The sequence below is a fragment of the Mobula birostris genome, chromosome 20 (genome assembly GCF_030028105.1).
Source record: "Mobula birostris isolate sMobBir1 chromosome 20, sMobBir1.hap1, whole genome shotgun sequence".
In the NCBI taxonomy this organism is placed as follows: Eukaryota; Metazoa; Chordata; class Chondrichthyes; order Myliobatiformes; family Myliobatidae; genus Mobula; species Mobula birostris.
Window position 1 is genome coordinate 62,322,870 of NC_092389.1, and position 24,370 is coordinate 62,347,239.

General features: G+C 46.1%; 1 protein-coding gene across 1 annotated transcript; it reads right to left on the minus strand.

Moving 5' to 3' along the window:
• Positions 1–2,893: 2,893 nt before the first annotated feature.
• On the minus strand, positions 2,894–16,178 carry LOC140185034 (uncharacterized). Its single transcript, XM_072238258.1, has 3 exons — positions 14,991–16,178; positions 4,402–4,840; positions 2,894–4,149 (listed from the first exon to the last, which is right to left on the minus strand). The coding sequence occupies exons 1-3, from the start codon at positions 15,462–15,464 to the stop codon at positions 2,894–2,896; spliced, it is 2,169 nt and encodes a 722-aa protein (XP_072094359.1). The 5' UTR covers positions 15,465–16,178.
• Positions 16,179–24,370: the final 8,192 nt, after the last annotated feature.

A 24,370-nucleotide genomic window follows, 5' to 3' on the forward strand; every position in this document is an offset into this window, starting at 1 on the left:
GGCATTTCTTTCTGTAACAAAATGGAACCTGTAGTGTATCAGAGTGCTTTGCTAATAATCTTCGTACAACATGATGCTGATGGTACTTGAGTGCAGAACCGCAGCTGTGTGACTGGAAGAATGCCAAACATTGATTCAGCAGACAACAGAATGCACCCTGTCCTTGAACGTGTGTCCAAAGGGGTGATGGTATTGTCTCTTTTTGATAAAGCTATTACCAGATCTTGGGCGGTGCTAGTCTTCCCTTGCTGCAAGTAAACATTAGATTAGATTAGATTATGAGGACACTCAGTCCTCGTTTATTGTCATTTAGAAATGCATGCATTAAGAAATGATACAATGTTCCTCCAGTATGATATCACAGAAACACAGGACAGACCAAGACTAAACTGACAAAAACCACATAATTATAACATAGAGTTATGACAGTGCAAAGCAATACCGTAATTTGATAAAGAGCAGACCATGGGCACGGTAAAAAAAAGTCTCAAAGTCCCAATAGCCCCAACATCTCACGCAGATGACAGAAGGAAGAAACTCTCCCTGCCATGAGCCTCCAGCGCTGCAAACTTGCCGATGCAGCATCCTGGAAGCACCCGACCACAGCCGACTCTGAGTCCGTCCGAAAACATTCGAGCCTCCGACCAGCCCTCTGACACCGAGCACTGTGCGCATCAACTCCGCCCTGTTCTCCGAGCAACAAGCAAAGCTGAGGACTCGGGGCTTTCCCCTCTGGAGATTCTGGATCACACAGTAGCAGAGGCAGCGAATCAGGCATTTCAGAAGTTTCACCAAATGTTCCTCCGTGCTCTCATGTCTGTCTCCATTAAATCAGAATTGTGCATGGCACCCTACTTGACAGATAACATATATTCATCACCGGAGTGGCCGCTGCGCGCTGCGTCGCGCCGTCATCTTCTCCTCCTCCTCCTCCTTCCGTGTAAGGGGAATTCGGACAAAATTAGGCTGTTTTCTCTGGAGTGGAGGAGGCTCAGGGTGACCTGATAGAACTTGATAAGATTACGAAAGATCTCGATAGAATAGATAGCTGACATTTTTAATCTTCTGGGTCACAATGTCAAATACCAGAGATCGTGCATTAAGGGAGGTAACGGACCTGTGAAATTCATTGCCACGGACAGCTCAGAGCCCAAGTCATCCTGTTTAGTTAAAACATACATTGACCGGTGCTTGATTAGTAAAGGCAGGAGAATGGGGTTGAGAAGACCATAAAAGACACCTGGGACAGCTGCAGAATAAGGAAACTTTAGAGGGAGGTGACTCAAGCACAGACAGACGGGACAGACTCAGACAGGGGTTTTGTCTGGCACGGAGCAGTGGGTCTGAACACCGGTTCATTTTCCACTCTCGGACCTTCACTGAGATCATTTCTCATCAGTACATGTTTTATGAAAAATACGTTTAAATCTTCAAGTTCAACGTAAATTTATTATCAAAGTATGTGAACCAGATGCTATTGAACAATTCACGAAATGTTTACAAGGTAACTCAATGCCCACCCCCAGCCTGGGGAAGGGAATGGGATCAATTCCAGAGGGGGAGGGCTGGGTGAGTCTGGGACTTTGTGAAGGAGCCCTAACTCCAAACTGCTCATTTCGCTTTTCCTTTCTCACTCCCCTTATCTCACACTCCACTGCATGTGTGTGTGTGAGAGAGATAGAGAGAGTGAGAGAAAGACAGACAGACATGCCTGCCCACTCACTCTCCACCAACGATGTCCCCTCTCCCCAACGCACTCACACGCCTGTGCACACTGCAATCCCTGTGGGCTCAAATAATCCAAAAATGTTACGTCCTCCCTGCTGCACCAACTCCTTAGCCACGTGTCAAACAGTTTATCCTTCCTATTCCTGGCACATGGCACAGATGGCAGTCCTGAGACCACAGCCCTGGATGAGTTGTCTCTTTACTTAGCACCTCACTAACTGAACTTCCTTTGCAGAACCAAGCGCCAGAGACCCTGTAGCTGTGACTTCCCTTTGTGAGGTCATCCCCCCATCCCAACAGTATCTAAGGTGATATATGTGTTGTTCAGAGGGATGGCCACAGGGGTGCACTGCACTCACTGTTTAACCCCTTTCTCCTTCCTGTCACCCAGTTTCTTGTGCTGTCACCTTTGGTGCGACTACCTCTCTATATGTCCGACCAATCACCCCTTCAGCCTCCCAAATGATCTGGGGTTCATCCAGTTCCAGCTCCAACTCCTCAATGTGGATCGTTCAGAGCTGAAGCCAGATGCCCTTCTCACAGGGGTAGTTATCAGGGACACAGGGGGGGTCTCCTGCCTTCCCACATCCCGCCAGAGGAGCTTTCCACTATCCTGCCTGGCATCTTGGCTGTTCTAACTGAGCAAATGTAAAGAAGGGGGCAAAAAGAAAGTTCTACCTCCGTCATAATTTTGCCTTCTCCTCACTGAAACCTCAAAGTCTCCGCTCCAACATTGTCCACTCCAGCATGGGCTGCTCCAACTTTGTCCACTCCAACATGGGCCGCTCCAACACTGGCCACTCCTCTTGCTCCTGCCTAACATTAAGTTATTTTTGAAAATAAATCCTGTACACTGATTGGCCACTGCTCAAAGCTTTAATAAATACTGTCCTGAGCCACTGCTATTAACACTCAATTGTCAAACCTGAGTGAATTCCGTCCTCTCAAGCTTCTGATCTCTCCGATTAACGATGGGTCAAAGCTCGGTAGGGTGACACAAGAGTGAATGACTGATTGAAACCCATCCCACATTCAGAGCAGGTGACCACCCTCACCACAGTGTGAACCCGCCACTGTCCCTTCAGAGTGGGTAAGTGTGTGAATGCCTTCCCACAGTCTGAGCAGCTCAACGTCCTCTCACTCCTGAAAACAGTCTGGTGTGTCGTTAGGTGAGATGTCTGAGTGAATCTCTTCCGACAATCTGAGGAAGGTGAACAGTTTCTCCCCAATGTGAACGAGCTGATGTTTTTTTCAATTGAGATGACTGAGTGAATCCCTTCCCACAGTCTGAGCAGGTGAACGGCCTCTCCCCAGTGTGAACTAACTGATGTGACAGTAGGTGAGTGGACCGAGTGAATCCCTTCCCACATTCAGAGCAAGTGAATGGCCTGTCCCATGTGTGAACTGACTGATGTGTCAGTAGGTGAGATGACTGAGTGAATCCCTTCCCACATTCAGAGCAGGTGAATGGCCTCTCCCCAGTGTGAACTCTCTGGTGTGTCTGTAGCATGGATGACTGAGTGAATGTCTTCCCACAGTCTGAGCAGGTGAACGGCCTCTCCCCAGTGTGAATGAACTGGTGTGTCAGTAACTGAGTGGATCGAGTGAATGCCTTCCCACATTCAGAGCAGGTGAAAGGCCTCTCCCCAGTGTGAACTCGTTGATGTTCATTCAGTTGAGATGACCGACTGAATTCCTTCCCACAGTCTGAGCAGTTGAAAGGTTTCTCCCCAGTGTGAATTCGCTGATGTTCCTTCAATTGCGAAGACCGAGTGAATCCTTTCCCACATTCAGAGCAGGTGAACGGCTTCTCCCCAGTGTGAACTCGCTGATGCACTTTGAAGTCAGATGACTGAATGAATTCCTTCCCACAGACTGAGCAGGTGAATGGTTTCTCCCCAGTGTGAACTAATTGGTGTGTCAGTAGGTGAGAAGATCGAGTGAATCTCTTCCCACGTTCGGAGCAGGTGAATAGCTTCTCCCCAGTATGAAGTCGTTGATGCACTTTCAAGTCCGATGACCGTGCAAATTCTTTTCCACAATTTGAGCAGATGAATGGTTTCTCTCCAGTGTGAACGAGTTGATGTACTTTTAAGTCAGATGACCGTTTGAATTCTTTCCCACAATCTGAGCAGGTGTATGGCTTCTCCCCAGAGTGAATTCGCTGGTGAACTTTCAAGTCAGATGACCATGTGAATCCCTTCCCACAAACAGAGCAGGTGAATGGTTTCTCCCCAGTGTGGACAAACTGATGTTTCTTTAGTTGAACTGACTGAGTGAATCCCTTCCCACAGTCTGAGCAGGTGAATGGCTTCTCCCCAGTGTGAATTCGACAGTGCTTCACAAGTGTGGATGACTGAGTGAATCTCTTCCCACATTCAGAGCAGCAGAACGGTTTCTCTCCGGTGTGAACTCGCTGATGTACCTTCAGTTGAAATGACCGAGCAAATCCCTTCCCACATTTAGAGCAGATGAATGGCCTATGCCCAGTGTGAACAAACTGATGTTCCTTCAGCTGAGATAACCGAGTGAATCTCTTCCCACATTCAGAGCATGTGAAAGGCCTCTGCCCAGCGTGAACTAACTGGTGTCTCAGTAGGTGAGATGGTCGAGTGAATCCCCTCCCACAGTCTGAGCAGGTGAGTGGCCACTCTTCAGTGTGAACTAACTGATGTTCTTTTAGTTGAGCTGGATGAGTGAATCCCTTCCCACAGTCTGAGCAGGTGAATGGCCTCTCACCAGTGTGAAGTCTGAAGTGCTTCACAAGGGTGGATGACTGAGTGAATCCCTTCCCACATTCAGAACAGCTGAGTGGCCACTCCCCCGTGTGAACTAACTGGTGAGTTAGCAGGTGATTTGACCGAGTGAATCCCTTTCCACATTCAGAACACGTGAATGGTCTGTCCCAGGTGTGAACTAACTGATGTGTCAGTAGGTGAGATGACTGAGTGAATCCTTTCCCACAGTCTGAGCAAGTGAATGGCCTCTCCCCAGTGTGAACTCGCTGGTGCCTCTGAAGTGTGGATGAGTGAGTGAATCCCTTCCCGCAGTCTGTGCAGGTGAACGGCATCTTATCAGTGTGAACCCGCTGGTGTTCGTTCAGTTGAGATGACTGAGTGAATCCTTTCCCACATTCAGAGCTGGTAAATGACTTTTCCATGCTGTAAACTTGCTGGTGTCACTGTGGTATGTTTGAGTGTGTAAATGCCTTCCCACACTCACAGCAGGTCAATATCTTCTGAGTGCTGAATTTTTGGATATATCTTTCGCATCAATGACAGAATGAATTACTTCCCACAGTCAGAACAGGTGGAGCATCTCACTATGGTGTGAAATTGCTCATCTATCTTCAGGCTGGATGACTGAGCAGTTCCCCTCCTACACATAGAACAGGTGAAAGTCAGACATTTGAATCGCTTGTAGAATCAACGCAGTTGAAGAACTGATCTCCAGTGAACAAATGCTGGTGTGTTCTCAGCTCCCGGTTCCAGTAGATAACACTGAGTTACAACAGAAAACTTCATTTCAGACACAAAATACATTTCCAGTTTGGATGAGATACTTCTTCATCTCCAAGGATTGACAACAGATGTGTTGTTGTTGCAAAGACAATATTTGCTCACTCCTTAAACATCCATTCAGAGACAGCAAAACTGACGTGCTGCTGTGTTTGAGATTCCTGTGCACAAGTGTTCTGGAACTTTAAACCTGTAAAAATATTTGCAAAAGATATCAGTGGGTGAAGGACAATATTTCAGTTGAGATTTTAGTCTGTCATGAGGTCCAGCATCACAATGTTGGAAAGTTCATCTCAAGTTGAAGCCGAAGGGTTAGTAATGTACTGTAGATTTCTATGTATTCCTCATCTTCTAACTGGGCTAGGATCAGGCATCCTAACTGACCAGAAAATTCTCTGATTGTATTCCTGTCTGGATGAGAATGGGCTATTTCTGCCCTCAATTAACCTGTGACTTGGCTCAATTTGTCTCTGTCCTTTGGTATTATTTCAAGTTCTGGTCATGTTCCACAACACTACAAAGAGCCTTTGTTACTACACGTCTGCTTCTGGAGATTTTCTAATTCCTCGGATCCCCTCTCCCGAGCTGATTGACAGTCATGAACTCATCGATGGCAATGCCAATGAATATGAAGGGGAGGGCAGCAGTTATTCGAGTGTGACACTCTTGTGAGGTGAAAGCCACAACTCACTTGTCATCGAGGACAAACGTGTTTCGTATGCTTATTTACCCGGGGAAAACAAAAGCTGACGGAGTGTGTTTTTTTTTCCCCAATTCAGCACTAAATGACATTTTCACTGACTGGAAGGTAGACTATTCATCCGAGATTAACTTGAATTATGTTTTTGTTCTGAGTTCTTAATCCTCGGATTTAAATAGCTGGAGCTCGGCAGTAGTTGGGAGATACATCCACCCACACCATTTCCTCCGCCTGTACGGGGACAAGGCTGGCAACTTCACCCATGGCTGCCTCTTTACCCAGAATGCCGGAGGAACCAGAAACCTGTCTACTCGCTGTACAAGGATCCAGTGATGCGCATGCGCCGCAGGGCTGGCTGCGGCTCCAGCGCTCATCAGACGAAAGGTCCCTGGGGCCCGAGTACAGATTGTGGGGCTGAGAAAGAGGAAAAGCACCGGGGCTGCCGCGGGGTGTAGAACCAGTGTGGCCGAAGCTCAAAGTAATTGTAATTCAGTCGCGGTTCGAAGACCGGTAACTAATTTCCCACCCGGAACCTCCTCCTACCTGCGGCCGATCCCCCTGAGCCTCTCGTCTACTGAGCGCATGCGCGATATCCGGGATTAGCTCAGACCACTACGCATGCGCATTTGATCCCGAGTGGAAACTTCGTGACGGAAACTTCATTTAAAAACTCACTTGGAAGTGTGCAGACTTTGCGAAAAATAAAATATTTGAGCTATAATAATAGAAACATAGAATCCCTACAGCACAATACAGGCCCTTCTCCCACAAAGTTGTGCCCAAAATGTCCCTACATTAGAAATTACGAGGCTTACCAAGGGCCCTCTATTTTCCTAAACTCCATGTACCTATCCAAAAGTCTCTTAAAAGACCCTGTTGTATCCACCTCTACCACCGTTGCCGGCAGCCCATTCCACGCACTCACCACTCTCTGCGTAAAAAAATTACCCCTGACATCTCCTCTGTACCTACTCCCCAGCACCTTAAACCCGTGTCCTGAACAGATAGATAGATAGATAGGTAGATAGATAGATAGATAGATATACTTTATTAATCCCGAGGGAAATTTGGTTTCGTTACAGCAGCACCAACCAAGAATAGAGCGTAAATATAGCAATACAAAAACCACAAACAATCAAACAACAAAATGCAAACTATGCCAGATGGAAACTAAGTCCAGGACCAGTCTATTGGCTCAGGGTGTCTGACCCTCCACGGGAGGAGCTGCACGTTCGATGGCCACAGGCAGGAACGACCTCCCGTGCCGCCAGTGCTGCATCACAGTGGAATGTGGCCAAAGTCCAACAGTAAAAAGTTCAATATCCAGTCTGCAAACACGTTCCTCGATCGTAAATGACCCGGATTGCACCACCTGTTGTTAACCAGATCAGTAAGCACTCAACTCCTTCACGCTTACCACTCGCGGTGCACTTCCGATCAGCCGGAACAGTATTACCCACCAGACTCCTCTTCTCCAAAGGTCTCTGTTGTTTCGACCCGGTCATCTTTCCTCGGCTTTGTGATCCCCCTCTGCATCCTCTGTGTGTTTTCTTCCAGATTTCAGCAGGGGTGTCCTCTGCGCTGCTCGCTAAAGCCGCCGGCATTAGCTGGTCCCTTGCTTCTGTCCCGCGTGTCGGGATGTATCTATTTCCAGCTCTTTAAAAAAAAACAGATAAAACTCTCTCTACCAGCATGTTAGAGAGGGTGCAGCTTCGACGTGTTACCATGAGAAAAAGAAAATACAAAAAATACCGTAAATTAAAAAGTAAGAAGAAGAAAGTAAGAATAGATCGGAACGGCTGTACCACGCTACATGCACGAGCGGCGCATGCGCACTCTTGTGGCAACCATTTCAGCCGGGGGAAAAAGCCTCTGACTATCCACATGATCAATGCCTCTAATCATCTTATATACCTCTATCAGGTCACCTCTCATCTTCCGTCGCTCCAAGGTGATAAGGCCGAGTTCACTCAACCTATTCTCATTAGGTATGCTCTCCAATCCAGGCAACATCTTTGTAAATCTCCTCTGTACCCTTTCTATGGCTTCCATATCCTTCCAGTAGTGAGGCGACCAGAACTGAGTAGAGTACTCAAGTGGGGTCTGACCAGGGTCCTATATAGCTGCAACATTACCTCTCGGCTCCTAAATTCAATTCCACGATTGATGAAGGCCAATACACCGTACGCCTTCTTAACCAGAGAGTCAACCTGCGCAGCTGCTTTGAGCGTCCTGTGGACTCGGACCCCGAGATCCCTCTCATCCTCCACACTGCCAAGAGTCTTACCATTAATACTATATTCTGCCATCATATTTGACCTACCAAAATGAACCACTTTACACTTATCTGGGTTGAACTCCATCTGCCATTTCTCAGCCCAGTTTTGCATCCTATCAATGTCCCGCTGTAACCTCTGACAGCCCTCCACACTATCCACAACACCTCCAACCTTTGTGTCATCAACAAACTTTCTAACCCATCCCTCCACATCCTCATTTGGTCATTTATAAAAATCACGAAGAGTAAGGGTCTCAGAACAGATCCCTGAGGCACACCACTCGTGACCGAGCTTCATGCAGATTATGACCCGTCTACAGCCACTTTTTGCCTTCTGTGGGCAAGCTAGTTCTGGATCCACAAAGCAATGTCCCCTTGGATCCATTGTTTCCTTACTTTCTCAATAAGCCTTGAATGGGATACCTCATCAAATGCCTTGCTGAAATCCATATACACTACATCTACTGCTCTTCCTTCATCAATGTGATCAGTCACATCCTCAAAAAATTCAATCAGGCTCGTAAGGCACGACCTGCCCTTGACAAAACCATGCTGACTATTCCTAGCAATATTATACCTCTCCAAATGTTCATAAATCCTGCCTCTCAGGATCTTCTCCATCAACTTACCAACCACTGAGGTAAGACTCACTGTTCTGTAATTTCCTGGGCTATCTCTACTCCGTTTCTTGAATAAAGGAACAACATCCGCAACCCTCCAATCCTCCTGAACCTCTCCCGTCCCCATTGATGATGCAAAGATCATCGCCAGAGGCTCAGCAATCTCCTCCCTCGCCTCCCACAGTAGCCTGGGGTACATCTCATCCGGTCCCGGCGACTTATCCAACTTGATGCTTTCCAAAAGCTCCAGCACATCCTCTTTCTTAATATCTACATGCTCAAGCTTTTCAGTCTGCTGAAAGTCATCAATACAGTCACCAAGATCCTTTTCCATAGTGAATACTGAAGCAAAATATTCATTAAGTACTTCCGCTATTTCCTCTGGTTCTATACACACTTTCCCACTGTCACACATGATAGGTCCTAATCTTTAACATCTTATCCTCTTGCTCTTCACATACTTGGGGTACCTTGGGGTTTTCCATAATCCTGCCCGCCAAGGCCTTCTCATGGTCCCTTCTGGCTCTCCTAATTTCCTTCTTAAACTCCTTCCTATTAGCCTTATAATCTTCTCGATCTCTAACATTACCTAGCTCTCTGAACCTTTTGTAAGCTTTTTTCTTTCTTCTTGACTAGATTAATTACAGCCTTTGTACACCACGGTTCCTGTACCCTATCATAACTTCTTGTCTCATTGGAACGTTCCCATGCAGAATCCCACACAAATATCCCCTGAACATTTGCCGCATTTCTTCTGTACTTTTCCCTAAGAACATCAGTTTCCAATTTAAGCTTCCAATTTCCTGCCTAATAGCCTCATAATTCTCCTTACTCCAATTAAACGCTTCTCTAACTTCTCTGTTCCTATCTCTCTCCAATGTAAAGGAGATAGAATTATCATCAGTGTTAACTAGGGGGGCCGTGCACAACCCTGATTTGATGGAGACAGACGTGAAGAAGCACCGAGGAACACCTGGAGAAACTTCTGAAATGCCCGCTTCACTGCCGCTGCTACTGTGCGATCGAGAATCTCCAGAGGGGAAGGCCCCACATCCTCGGCTTTGCCTATTGCCTGTTGCCGGGGACGGGGGTCGAAGCGCTCGGCAGAGATGGTGCTCGGTGCTCGGTGTCGGAGAGCTGGTCGGAGGCTCGGAGCTTTGGATGGACTCGGAGTTGGACTGTGGTCGGATGCTTCCGGGATGCTGCATCGGCAAGTTTGCGACACTGGAGGTTCACCGTCTGCGTGAGATGATGGGACTTCCGAGAGACCTTGAGATTTTTTACCGTGCCCATGGTCTGTCCTTATCAAATTACGATATTGCTTTGCACTGTTGTAAATATATGTTATAATTATATAGTTTTTGTCAGTTTTTCAGTCGGTTTGTCATGTGTTTCTGTGATATCATTCTGAAAAAACATTGTATCATTTCTTAATGCATGCATTACTAAATGACAATGAAAGAGGACTCCGTGTCCCCATAATCGAAATCGAAATCGAAATCTAAAATCATTATCTCCAAAATGCTCTCCCACTGAGATCTGACACCTGACCAGGTTCTTTTCCCAATACCAGATCAAGTACAGCCTCTCCTCTTGTAGGCTTATCTACAAATTGTGTCAAGAAACCTTCCTGCTCAGACCTAACATCCCATCTAAACCCCTTGCTCCAGGGAGATGCCAATCGATATTTGGGAATTAAAATCTCCCATCATGACAACGCTGTTATTATTACACCTTGCCAGCATCTGTTTCCTTATCTGACCCTCGATATCCCTGTTACTATTGGGTGGCTTATAAAAAATACCCTGTAAAGTTATTGACCCTTTCGTGTTCCTAACCTCCACCCACAGACACTGCCAATAATGTACCAATTCGGACCTTCACTGAGACCATTTCTCATCAGTACATGTTTTACAAACATGTTTTACATTTAAAAGTTCAAGTTCAACATAAATTTTTTATCAAAATGTGTTAACCAGATGCTATCAAACAATTCATTTTCTTGTTGGCAAGGCAAATCAATGCCCAGCCCCAGCCTGGGGTAGGGAATGGGACCAATTCCAGAGGGGGACGGTTGGTTGAGTCTGAGACTTTGTGAATGAGCCCTAACACCATCCTCCTCATTCCCCTTATCCCTTCTCACTCCCCTCCCTCACACTCCACTGCATGTTTGTTTGTGTGTGTGTGTGTGTGAGAGAGAGAGAGACCTGTCTGCCCACTTCACCCTCCAGTAACGATGTCCCCTCTCCCCCAATGCACTCACACTCCTGTACATACAGTAATCCTTGCGGGCTCAAATGATCCAATAACATTATGCCCTCCCTCCTGCACCAAATCCTTACACACAAGTTAAACTGTATAATCTTCCTATTCTTGGCATGTGGCACAGATGACAGACCTGTGGTCACAGCCCTGGACGAGCTGCCCTTTAACTTAGCACCTCACTCACTGAACTCCCTTTGCAGAACCTTGTTACTCTACCAGCCCATATCATTGGTACCCACATGGATCACGACCTTCACTGTTCACCCTCCTGAGCAAAGCTGAGTGCTCGGCCGGAGATAACCCAGACCTGGAGCACACAGGAAGCTACATACCATCCTGGAATCTCATTCTCACCCACAGAACATCCAGTACGTTCCCTTAGCTAATGATTCACCAATTACCACAGCTCGCCTCTTCTTCACCCTCCCCTTCTCAGTTTCAGAGCCAGACTAAGCGCCAGAGACCCTCCTGCTGTGACCTTCCTTTGCCAGGTTATCCCACCGTCTCTAACTGTGACCAAAGTGATATATGTGTTGTTCAGGGGGTGGACACAGGGGTACACTGCACTTGCTGTTCCCCCCCTGCTCACTTTCCACTTTGCGACTGTCACTCAGTTTCCTGTGGCGTACGGCCTGGTTACAACTACCTCTCTATATGTCCGACCTATCACCCCTCCAGCCTCCCGAATGATCTGGAGTTCATCCGGTTCCAGCTCCCACTCCTTAATGTGGATTATTCGGAGCTGAAGCTGGATGCCCTTCTCACAGGTGTAGTTATCAAGGACACAGGAGGGTCTCCTGCCTTCCCACATCCCGCAAGAGGAGCTTTCCACCATCCTGCCTGGCATCTCGACTGTTCTAACTGAGCAAATGTGAGGAAGGGGGCAAAAACACTTCCACCTGCAGCATAACGTTGCCTTCTCTGTGCGAAGGCTGTCCTGACTGAACCCTCAAAGAGGGAAAGCCTCAAAGTCTCCACTCCAACTCTGTCCAGTCCAGCATCGGCCACTCCATTTGCTGCTGCCTAACGTTGGCATCTTCTTGATAATCAATCCTGACTGTTGACTGGCCACTGGTGAAAGCTCAAAAATAACCTGCCCTGAAACCACTGCCTTTAATGCTCAATTGGCGAACTTGAGTGAATTCCGTCCTCTCAAGCTTCTGATCTCTCCGATTAACGATGGGTCAAAGTCCGGCAGGGTGACACAAGGATGAATGACTGATTGAAACCCATCTCACATTCAGAGCAGGTGACCACCCTCACCACAGTGTGAACCCGCCACTGTCTCTGCAGTGTGGATGAGTGTGTGAATGCCTTCCCACAGTCTGAGCAGGACAACGTCCTCTCACTGCTGAAAACAGTCTGGTGTGTAGTCAGGCGAGATGAAAGTGTGAATTCATTCCCAGTTGGAACAGGTGAACGGCTTCTACTCAGTGTGAACTCGCTGATGTTCATTCAGTTGAGATGACTGAGTGAATTCCTTCCCGCAGTCTGAGCAGTTGTACAGTTTCTCCCCTGTGTATACGTGCGGAGTTCATTCAATACCGGATGACCGGCGAGACCTCTCTCAGAAAGGGGTATCCTTGGTCGCTCCAATAGTGTTGTAAGTTATCCTGGAGTAACAAACATCAGCCTCATCAGTCCAAAATGCATTTTCATGTCCCAACATCTTCTCAGTTAAGTTTCATTTCCATTCCTCAGACTTTCCGGCAAGTTCGGGGGTTCCTGTCCTCCAAAACGTAGCATGACAGGTTTGGAGAGGGGGCACCACACAGAGCTGTATTTGAATGCTCGCAGCATAAGAAATAAAGTGGATGGTCTTGAAACTCAGCTAGATTGGCAATATGACATTGTGGCCAAACCTGAAACTTGGCTAAAGGATGGCTGCCACTGGGTAAAAGAGAGTTGAGAATAGATATACGACCAATAGAAAATGACACGGGAGATATTGTGATGGGAGGCACAGAGATGGCAGAGGAACTGAATGCGTATTTTGCATGATTCTTCACGGTGGAAGACATCTGCAGTACTGAATATCGGACATTCAAGAGTGTCAGGAAAGTGAAGCACATGCAGTGAAAGTTACAACTGAGAAGGTGCTCAGGAAGGTTAAAGGTCTGAGGGTGGATAAATCTCCTGGACCTGATGGAATGCACCTTCGGGTTCTGAAGGAAATAGCTGCAGAGATTTCGTAGGGATTACTAAAGATCTTTCAAGAATCGATAGATTCTGGCATAGTACCTGATGACTGGAAAATTACAAATGTTACTCCGCTATTTAAGAAGGGCGGGAGGCAGCAGAAAAGAAACTACAGACCTGAAAGCCTGACTTCAGTGGTTGGGCAGTTGCTGGAATCAATTGTTACGGATGAGATTACGGAGTACTGGGAGGCACATGACAGGATAGGCCAAAGCCTGCGTGGTTTCCTGAAAGGAAAATCCTGCCTTACTAACCTACTGCAATTCTTTGCGGAAATTACAAGTTGGGTGGACAAAGGAGATGTAGTAGATGTGGTATACTTGGATTTTCAGGGGCCTTTGAAAGGTGCTGCACATGAGGCTGCTTAGCAAGATAAATCTCATGGAATTAGAGGGAATTTACTACCATGGTTGGAGCATTGGCTGATCAACAGAAAACAGAGTGGGAATAAAGGGATCCTATTCTGGCTGGTGCCGGTTACCAATGGAGTTCCACTGTGGTCGATGTTGAGACCACTGCTTTTTATGATGTATGTCAATGACTTGGACTGTTGGATTAATGGATTTGTGGAAAAATTTGCCGACGATACAAAGATAGGTGGAGGAGCGGGTAGTGCTGAGGAAACAGAGTGCTGGCAGAGAGATTTAGATAGTTTCAGGGAATGGGCCAAGAAGTAGTTAATGAAATACAATGTTGGAAAGTGTATGGTCGTGCATATTGGTGAAAGAAATAAACAGGCAGATGATTATTTAGATTGGGAGAGAATTCAAAATGCAGAGCTGGAAAGGAACTTGGAAGTCCTTGTGCAGGATACCCTAAAGGTTAACCTCCAGGCTGAGTCGGTGGTGAAGAAGGCGAATGCAATGTTGGCATTCATTTCTCGAGGTACAGAATATAAGAGCAGGGATGTGATGTTGAGGCTCTATAAGGCTCTCATGAGACCACACTTGGAGTATTGGGAGCAGTGAGCTCCTTATTTTAGAATGGATATACTGACATTGGCGAGGGTTCAGAGAAGATTCACAAGAATGACTCCAGGAATGAAAGGGTTACCATACGAGAAGCATCTGTCTTCTCTAAGGGCTGTATTCCCTGGAGTTCAGGAGAATGGTGGGGGTCGGGGCGGGTGGGAATCTCATTGAAACATTCTGAATGTTAAAAGCTCTGAACAGAGTAGATATGGGAAAGTTATTCCCCATGGTAGGGGAGTCTATGACAAGAGCGCACAACTTCAGGATCAAAGGACATCCATTTAGAACAGAGATGAGGAGAAATTACTTTACTCAGAGGGTGGTAAATTTGTGGAATTTATTGCCATAAGCAACTGTGGAGGCCAAGTCATTCGGTGCATTTAAGGCAGAGAGAGATGGGTTCTTGATTAGCCAGGCCATCAAAGGGTTTGGGAAGAAGGCAGGGGAGTGGGGATGACTGGAGAATCGGATCAGCCCATGATTGAAAGGTGGAACAGCCTCGAAAGGCCGAATGGCTGACTTCTGCTCCTATATCTTCTAGTCTTAATTGAGATGTCTGAGTGAATCCTTGCCCACATTCGGAACAGGTCAGTGGCATCCCCCAGTGTGAATTCGCTGATGTATTTTAAACTCAGATGACCGAGTGAATTCCTTCCCACAATCTGAGCAGGTGAACAGTTTCTCCCTAGTGTGAATTCGGTAGTGGCTCACAAGTTTGGATGACTCAGTGAATCCCTTTCCACATTCAGAGCAGCTGAAAGGTTTCTCCCCAGTGTGAACTCGCTGGTGTACCTTCAGTTGAAATGACCGAGCAAAACCCTTCCCACATTCAGAGCATTTGAATGGCCTCTCCCGAGTGTGAAGTTTCTGATGTTGCTTCAGATTAGATAACCAGGCGAATCCCTTCCCACATTCAGAGCAGATGAACGGTTTCTCCCCAGTGTGAATTCGCTGATGTTCAATCAGTTCAGATTGCCAAGTGAATCCCTTCCCACATTCAGAGCAGGTGAATGGCCATTCCCCAGTGTGGACTCGCTGATGTTCCTTCATTTGAGCTGAATGGGTGAATCCCTTCCCACATTCAGAGCAGATGAATGGTTTCTCCCCAGTGTGATCTAACTGGTGTGTCAGTAGATGAGAATGCCAAATGAATCCTTTCCCACAGTCTGAGCAGGTGAATGGCATCTTTTCAGTGTGAACGAGCTGGTGTTCATTCAGTTGAGATGATTGAGTGAACCCATTCCCACATTCAGAGCAGGCGAATGGCTTCTCCCCGGTGTGAACTCGCTGGTGTCACTGTGGCGTGGTCAATGTCCTCTCACTGGTGAATTTTCTGATATACCTTTAGCATCAATAACAGAATGGCTTCCGCTTGCAGAACAGGTGGAGCATCTCACTATGGTGTGAACTTGCTGATGTATCTTCAGACTAGATGACTGAGTGGTTCCCCTCCCTCACACAGAGCGGGTGAATGGCCTCTCCACACTGTGAACTCACTGGCGAGTCTGTGGGTAGCCTGTGAGTGAATCTCTTCCCACACTGAGAGAAGAAGAATGATATCTCACTGCGAACAATTCTCTGGCAATTCAGAAAGTCAGATGTTTGAATGCCTTGTACGATCAATGCAGTTGAAGAACTGATCTCCAGTGAACAAATGCTGGTGCGTTCTCAGCTCCTGGTTCCAGTGAATTTCACAGAGTAAAAACAGAAAACTTCATTTCAGAGACAGAATAAATTACCAGCTGGGATGAGATACTTCTTCATCTCCAAGGATCGACAACAGATGTGTTGGCGTTGCAAAGAAAATATTTGGTCGCTCCTTAAATATCCAGACAGAGTCAGCAAAACTGATGTTTTGTTGTGTTTGAGATTTCCGTACACAAGTGTTCTGCCATTTCAAACCTGTGAAAATATTTGCAAAAGACATCAATGGGTGAAGGACAATATTTCAGGAGAGATTTCAGTCTGTGGTGAGAACATAAGAAATAGAAGCAGGAGTCGGCCATCTGGCCCTTTGAGCCTGATCTGCCATTGAATAAGATCATGGCTGATCTGACCATGGACTCATCTCCACCGACCTGCCTTTTCCCCATAACCCTTAACCCCACTACTGTGCCAAATCCTATCCAACCTTTTCTCAAATATATTTACTGAGGTAGCCTCCACTCCTTCATTGGGCAGAGAAATCTACAGATTCACCACTCTCCAAGTAAAGCAGTTCCTCCTCACCTCCATCCCAATTTCCCCCAAATCTTGAGGCAATGTCCTCTAGTTTCCTGCCTCTATCTTATCTATTCATTTCATAATTTTACATGTTTCTATATGATCTCCGCTGAATGTGAGCTCTGGCGTCACAATTTTACCAATTTCAACTCAATTTGGGGGTATCAACTGGAGATATACCCCAGGCTACTGTGGGAAGTGAGGGAGGAAATTGCTGAGCCTCTGGCGATGATCTTTGCACATCAATAGGGAGAGGAAAAGTACCAGAGGATTAGAAGACATTGTTTCCTTTTCAAGAAAGGGAGTAGAGATAAGCCAGGAAGTTACAGACCAGTGGTTCTTACTTCAGTGGAGGGCAAGTTGCTGGAGAAGCTCCTGAGAGGCAGGATTTATGAGCATTTGGAGCATAATCTGATATCGGATAGTCAGCATGGCTCTGTCTAGGGCAGATCGTGCCTTATGAACATGATTGAATTCTTTGAGATTGTAACCAAACACACTGATGAATGTAGAGTAGTGGTCGCCAACCTTTTTAAGACCAAGATCCCCTACCTCGGCCTTACTTAAAGACAAGATCGACCTACTAAATCATTCAGAGAAAAAACAGCTCAGATTGTACTTCCAACTTGAGTCCTTTCATTTGGGCTAATTGTGTTTGAATTACATAAAATGCTTTTGTCAAATTGTCAAATTAATTCAACCAAGAAAACACTGTAACTAGCGTATAAAACAGGCCATAGCTGTCTTTCTTTAAGAATATTAAGTTTTGCACAGAAAACGGAATAACACAAGAGACAGTTCAGGTGTTTGCGAATCAGAAGCCATGGATTCACAGTGATGTGAGGGACTACTCAGGGAGCACGATGCTGCCTTCAGGTCAGGAGACAAACAAGCCCACAGTGAAGCACGGGGGAATCTCCACAGGGGCATCAGGGATGCAAAGCACAAATACAAACTGCGCATGGAAAGTCAGTTTGATAACAACAACCCCCGCAGTGTGTGGAAAGGCATCAAGGCGCTGACAGACTACAAAACCAATAATCTGCTGCCAGATGACGACGCCACACTGCCTGATGTCCTGAACGAGTTCTTCACCCAGAGGGAGGAGGCTGCTCCACTCATCCACCCACCTGAAGATGAGTCCACACGGGTCCTTAAGCAACATCAGGTGAGATCCAGCCTGAGGACAGTGAATGCGAGTCAGGCAGCTGGCCCAGACGGAGTGCCCGGCCGGGTACTGAAAGCGTGTGCCGACCAGTTTGCTGAGGTGTTTACAAGTATATTTAACGTCTCACTGCAACAAGCTGTTGCTCCAACATGCCTGAAAACCTCCAGCAACATCCCAGTGCCCAACAAATCAGCTGTGAAGTGCCTGAACGACTATCGTCCTGTAGCGCTGACACCCATAGACATGAAGTGCTTTGGGAGACTCGTGCTCTCACACATTAAGACTATAATCCCACCTGATCTGGACAAACACCAGTTTGCCTACCGGGCAAACCACTCCACAGAGGATGCAATCACAACAGCCCTCCATATCGACAATAGAGAATAGACAATAGGTGCAGGAGTAGGCCATTCGGCCCTTCGAACCAGCACCATCATTCACTGTGATCATGGCTGATCATCTATTATCAGTATCCAGTTCCTGCCTTATCCCTGTAACCTTTGATTCCACTATCTTTAACAGCTCTATCCATCTCTTTCTTGAAAGCATCCAGAGACTTGGCCTCCACAGCCTTCTGGGGCAGGGCATTCCATATATCCACCACTCTCTGGGTGAAAAAGTTTTTCCTCAACTCCGTTCTAAATGGCCTACCCCTTATTCTTAAACTGTGGCCTCTGGTTCTGGACTCACCCAACAGTGGGAACATGCTTCCTGCCTCCAGCGTGTCCAATCCCTTAATAATCTTATATGTTTCAATAAGATCCCCTCTCAGCCTTCTAAATTCCAAAGTATACAAGCCCAGTCGCTCCAATCTTTCAACATATGACAGTCCCGCCATCCCGGGAATTAACCTTGTGAACCTATGCTGCACTCCCTCAATAGCAAGAATGTCCTTCCTCAAATTTGGAGAGCAAAACTGCACACAGTACTCCAGGTGTGGTCTCACCAGGGCCCTGTGCAGCTGCAGAAGGACCTCTTTGCTCCTATACTCAATTCCCCTTGTTATGAAGGCCAGCATGCCATTAGCTTTCTTCACTGCCTGCTGTACTTGCATGCTTGCTTTCAGTGACTGATGTACAAGAACACCTAGATCTCATTGTGCTTCCCCTTTTCATAACTTGACTCCATTTAGATAATCTGCCTTCCTGTTCTTACCACCAAAGTGGATAACCTCACATTTATCCACATTAAACTGCATCTGCCATGCATCTGCCCACTCACCCAGCCTGTCCAAGTCACCCTGCATTCTCATAACATCCTCCTCACATTTCACACTGCCACCCAGCTTTGTGTCATCGGCAAATTTGCTAATGTTACTTTCAATTCCCTCAGCTAAATCATTAATATATATTGTAAACAGCTGCAGTCCCAGCACTGAACCCTGTGGTACCCCACTAGTCACCGCCTGCAATTCCAAAAGGGAACCATTAATTGCTACTCTTTGTTTTCTGTCAGCCAGCCAATTTTCAATCCATGTCAGTACTCTGCCCCCAATACCATGTGCCCTAATTTTGCCCACTAATCTCCTATGTGGGACGTTATCAAAGTCTTTCTTTCATATTGCTCTGACTCACTCAGAGAAACCAAACACTTATGTGAGGATGATATTTGTGGACTTCAGTTCTGCATTTAACACAGACATCCCCCATAAACTGGTCAGCAAACTGAACACTCTTGGCCTTGGTTCCTCCCTGTGATCATGGGTCATGGACTTTCTCACAGACCGACCACAGCAAGTCAGAATTGGTCAGCACACCTCCAACACCCTCATCGTAAAAATAGGCACCCCGCAGGGCTGTGTGCTGAGCCGTATGCTCTACACACTCTTCACACATGACTGAACTCCCATCTACACCTCCAACTCCATAATTAAATTTGGGGACGATCACAGTGGTTGGTCTGATCTCGGACGAGGATGAAACAGCCTACAGGCTTGAGGTGGATCATCTGACGGAGTGGTGTAAGGACAACGACCTGGTCCTTCACACTTCTAAAACAAAAGAGATGACCATTCACTTCAGGAGATCGAAGGGTAGAGTACACACCCCCCTCCATATACATGGAGAGGCAGTGGAAAGTGTGGAAAACCATGTTGTCAAAACAGCTGACATGGACCACCAACACCTCGCTGCTTGTATAAAAGGCACAACAAAAACTCTTTTTCCTCAGAAAGCTGAAACAGGCCAAACTCCCACAGAAACTGTTGCTGAACTTCTCCAGAAGCACAATTGAAACCGTCCTGACCAGCAGCGCCACCGTGTGGTATGTCAGCTGCACGGCCGCTGAGCGACAAGACCTGCATCGCGTGGTGAAGGCGGCCCAGCGAATTGTCAGGAGGGAGCTCCCAGGACTGGACACCATCTATTCCAGCAGACTCAGGAGGAAAGCAATCAGCATAACCAGAGACACCACACACCCCGGCCACTCCCTGTGTGACCCACTGCCGTCCAGCAAAAGGTTCAGGACACTAAAAGCCAGAACAAATAGACCGAAGAACAGCTTCTATCCCAGAGCAGTGGCCTCCATCACACCACTCCACAGAACAATGACTGAAACTGTGAGCACACACGTGCACACACAAGGACTCAAATACTTGCACTAACAGCACTTTGTGCATTACTGTGATATTCTGGAGCTGCTGCAGCTTATTTTCTGCTACTTATCTGTTTAATACTGTTTTTCTATCACTGTCTTCTTTTTATCTACCGATTTATTTAATTGCCTGAGAGGAAGCCAAACAGAGTTTCATTGTACCTACACGAGGAATTCTGCAGATGCTGGAAATTCAAGCAACACACATCAAAGTTGCTGGTGAACACAGCAGGCCAGGCAGCATCTCTAGGAAGAGGTACAGTCGACGTTTCAGGCTGAGACGAAGGGTCTCCATCCGAAACGTTGACTGTACCTCTTCCTAGAGATGCCGCCTGGCCTGCTGTGTTCACCAGCAACTTTGATGTGTATTGCTTTAATTGTACCTATGTATAATGACAATAAAGATCATTCAATTCAATTCAATATTACAATACTTCATACCTCTAATTCTAAGTTTCATTATTTAATTTTATTTCAATGCAAAAAATAAATGAATAAAAATTGACTGTTGCACTCAGTGTGATGACTGGGGCTGAACATTTTCTGCTAGTACCCTGAAATTTGGGTCATAACCACAGACAGCCAGTCTGAGACAGTCTGTGAGACGTCTGTTAGTAAGACAGCTCCTGTACTTAGATTTAATAATTTTCATCTGTGAAACTGCAATTTCACACAGATAAGTTGACCCGAAGTAGGCACTGACTTTTAGTGCACACGTGGTGAGATAAGGAAACTTCTCCCTGCTGACAAGCCCCCGGAAGTCACTGTCCCTTGATTGATGGCATTTTTCAAATCAATTGTTTCCATTTCAATATCACTTGGCACACCAGATACTTGCTGGAATCTGGCTGCCATCTGTTCTATATCGATCAGCAGAAATGAATTTGAAATAAATGCAGCAATATCTTTCATGACGTTTAACTCTCCAAAATACTGATCGAACTCGACTGCGAGTTGGTCTAGGTAAGCACAGTACTGCTCAGGGCAAAAAGCACTTTTTTCCTTGATGGCTTGTAACATTTTCTCCAAGTTGGGAAAGTGTGTCAGCCTCCCGTTCTTTAAATTTGAAATCCAAACACCGAGCTTGGCCTTAAACACACTTACTGGGCTTATCATGTGGGGCAAGGTGTCGGGTCTTTTCCCATGAGCTCGTTGTTAAGTGCGTTTAATTTAGCCATTAGGTCTGTCAGAAACCTTAAATCCAGTAGCCATGCATCATCGGACAGTTCCTCATGCTCCTTGTTTCTTGTTGACAGAAAAGTCTTCATCTTCGGCAGCAAGTCAACAAATCGTTGCAGCACTTTCCCGCGACTCAGCCACCGAACATCAGCATGAAGAATTATGTCTCCGTAAGCGGCATCCAGCTCAGCCAATAACACCTTGAATAAGCGGTGCTGAAGCGCTTTTGCTCGAATCAAGTTAATCAGTTTGACCACCAGTGTCATTACATGAGAAAAGTCCACGACCTTCCCAGCCAAGGCCTGCTGCTGAATCACACAGTGATAATCCAGGAAGCTGGGAAAATCAGAGTCATTACAGCACAGTGCTATAAAACCAACACACACACCGCGTGTTGCTGGGGCCCCGTCAGTAGTAATTGCCACCCGTTTATGAATGGGGATGTCATTTTCACGGAGATATTTTTTTTAAACTCAGTGTAAATATCCTCACCTCTCGTTCTCTCCTTTAACTGCAAAAGAGTCAGGAAGTCATCCTTTGCTGTAAAATCCTGGAAAGCCATTCTGACAAATACAACAAGCTGAGCTGTTCGCATTACATCCAGGGATTCATCAAACTGTAGTGAAAAATATTCACAGAGTGACAAGTCCTTTAACACTTGTCGATCCTTACTTTGAGCAGCATGTTTTGTGAAAAACGATTGCTGGGCCTTCAACCCCGATTTCAGCTCCTCAAATTTCCTGACACAGAGTGCTCTATTTGGGGGGTAGGTGTCTTTAAATTTCTGGAGGTTGGTGTTGTGGTGCTGCTCCAGATTCCCTCTGTTAGTCAGCGCTGGTGTTTGGTGGCAGAACATACATACACACTTGTCTCTCACCAAGGTAAATAGAAATTCCTCTTCCATTCTGGATGGAATTTGTATGTTTTTGCCTTCTTTCGTGGAGCCTCCGCCATGCTAGCTAGCGACTTGCAGGATATCACCAGTGAGTGCCGTATATTGATGTTTGCCACAGTCTGCACTCTTATCTAATCTAATTGGTCACTTTGATGCAGCACAAGCTATGCTGAAAAAATACAACAGCTAAATCAAAAGAGAGAGAGGCGCTAACTTTTCAGTTAAAACTAAAATTAATACTAATTATTAGCACACTATCTGAAATGCTAAACATGAATTCACGCTATCAAAGGCAAAAAAATCAAAAGAAAGAAAGAGTGGTACAACTGATCAAGTTTCTGCGTAACTGACGTAATATAAATAGCAGCGTAATAGAGTCAAAACTGATTAAAGTTGATCAAAGTTCAGTGAAGTCATGACTGCAGAAGGGAGTCATTTTTACCCACACGTGTTGCATTCTTTTGCCATTGGACAGTTTGCTCGTTTGTTCGTTTATGTTCAGGATAAAGGAAACTCTCCCACGCTCCATGGAATTTGACAGACAGCAGCAATAGTCACATGATGTCAGCACACACGTGACGCACAGCACTGCGCAGCGGAAAAAGAGAAACACAAAAACCAGGGAATGGAACGAAGTGTGGGTTAAAAACGACTCACTTATGCGCTCTAGGGGTGAAATCTGCTTTTGCATCGGAAGGTTTATCAAGGATAATGTATTTGTGTATTTATTTTTCATTTTTTTTCAGGATCTACTGGGAAAGTCTCAAAGATCAACCGGTCGATCGTGATTGACTGGTTGGCGACCACTAATGTAGAGCATTGGATGTGGTGTACATGGTTTTCAGTAAGACTTCTGATAAAATTCCTCATGAGAGGCTCATTCAGAAAGTAACGAGGCAAGGATCGAAGTTGACCTTGCTTTGTGGATCCAGAATTGGCTTGTCCACAGAAGCCAAAGGTGGTTGTAGATGGTTTGTATCCTGCATGGAGGACGGTGACCAGTGGTGTTCCACAGGGATGTGTTCTGAGACTCCTTCTCTTTGTGATGTTTATAAATGATCTTGATGAGGAAGGAGAAGGGTGCTGATGACACAAAAGTTGAGGGTGTTGTGAAGAGTCTGGACAGTTCTCCAGAGGTTACAGCAGGATGCAGATAGGATGCAGAACTGGCAGATGGAGTTCAGCCCAGATAAGTGTGCTGTGGTTTATTCGGTACATCAAATTTGAAGACAGAACACAATATTATGTTGGGACTATTGGCAATGTGGAGGATCAGCGAGATCTTGTGGTCCATGTCAATTTTACACTCAAAGCTGCAGTGCTGATTGACAATGTTGTTAAGAAGGCCTTCATCAACCATGGGACTGAGTTCAAGATCGGTGAGGTACTGTTACAGCTATATAAGACCTTCTTTAAACCCACTGAGACTATTGTGTTCAGTTACCTCATTACAGGACGGATGTGGATACCATAGAAAGACTGCAGAGGAGATTTACAAGGATGTTGCATGGAATGGAGAACATGCCTTATGAGAATAGGTTGAGTGAACTTTGGAGCGATGGAAGATAAGACGTGACCTGACAGATGTGTATAAGATGATGAAAGGTATTGATCGTGTGGATAGCCAGAGACTTTTTTCCTGGGGCTGAACTGGCAAACACGAGGAGCATAGTTTTAAGGTGTTGGAAGTAGGGTTAAAGGGGATGTCAGAGGTAGGTTTTTCACACAGAGAGTAGTAGGTGCATGGAATGCACTGCCAGCGATGATGGTAGAGGCAGATACCATGGAGTCTTTTGAGAGACTGTTAGATATGTACGTGGAGCTCAGGAAAACAGAGTGCAATGCGGTTGGGAAATCCGAGGCAGTTTCTAGAATAGGTTACATGGATGACACAACACTGTGGGCCGAAGGGCCTGTAATATATTGTAGATTTCTATGTTTCTATATGCACTCATCTTCAAACAAGGCACGGATCAGACATTCTGACTGACCATCAAATTCTCTGACTGTATTCCTGTCTGTGTGAGAATGGGC

Coding starts and splice junctions, on each gene's coding strand:
- LOC140185034 (XM_072238258.1), bottom strand. CDS start 15,464: ATGCCATTCACCTGCTCAGACTGTGGGAAAGGATTCATTTGGCATTCT. Junction 4,841..14,990: donor TCACTGAGTCATCCAAACTT/GTGAGCCACTAC, acceptor GGATTCACTCAG/TCATCTCAACTGAACGAACA. Junction 4,150..4,401: donor TCCAGCTCAACTAAAAGAAC/ATCAGTTAGTTC, acceptor AACTGAAGGTAC/ATCAGCGAGTTCACACCGGA.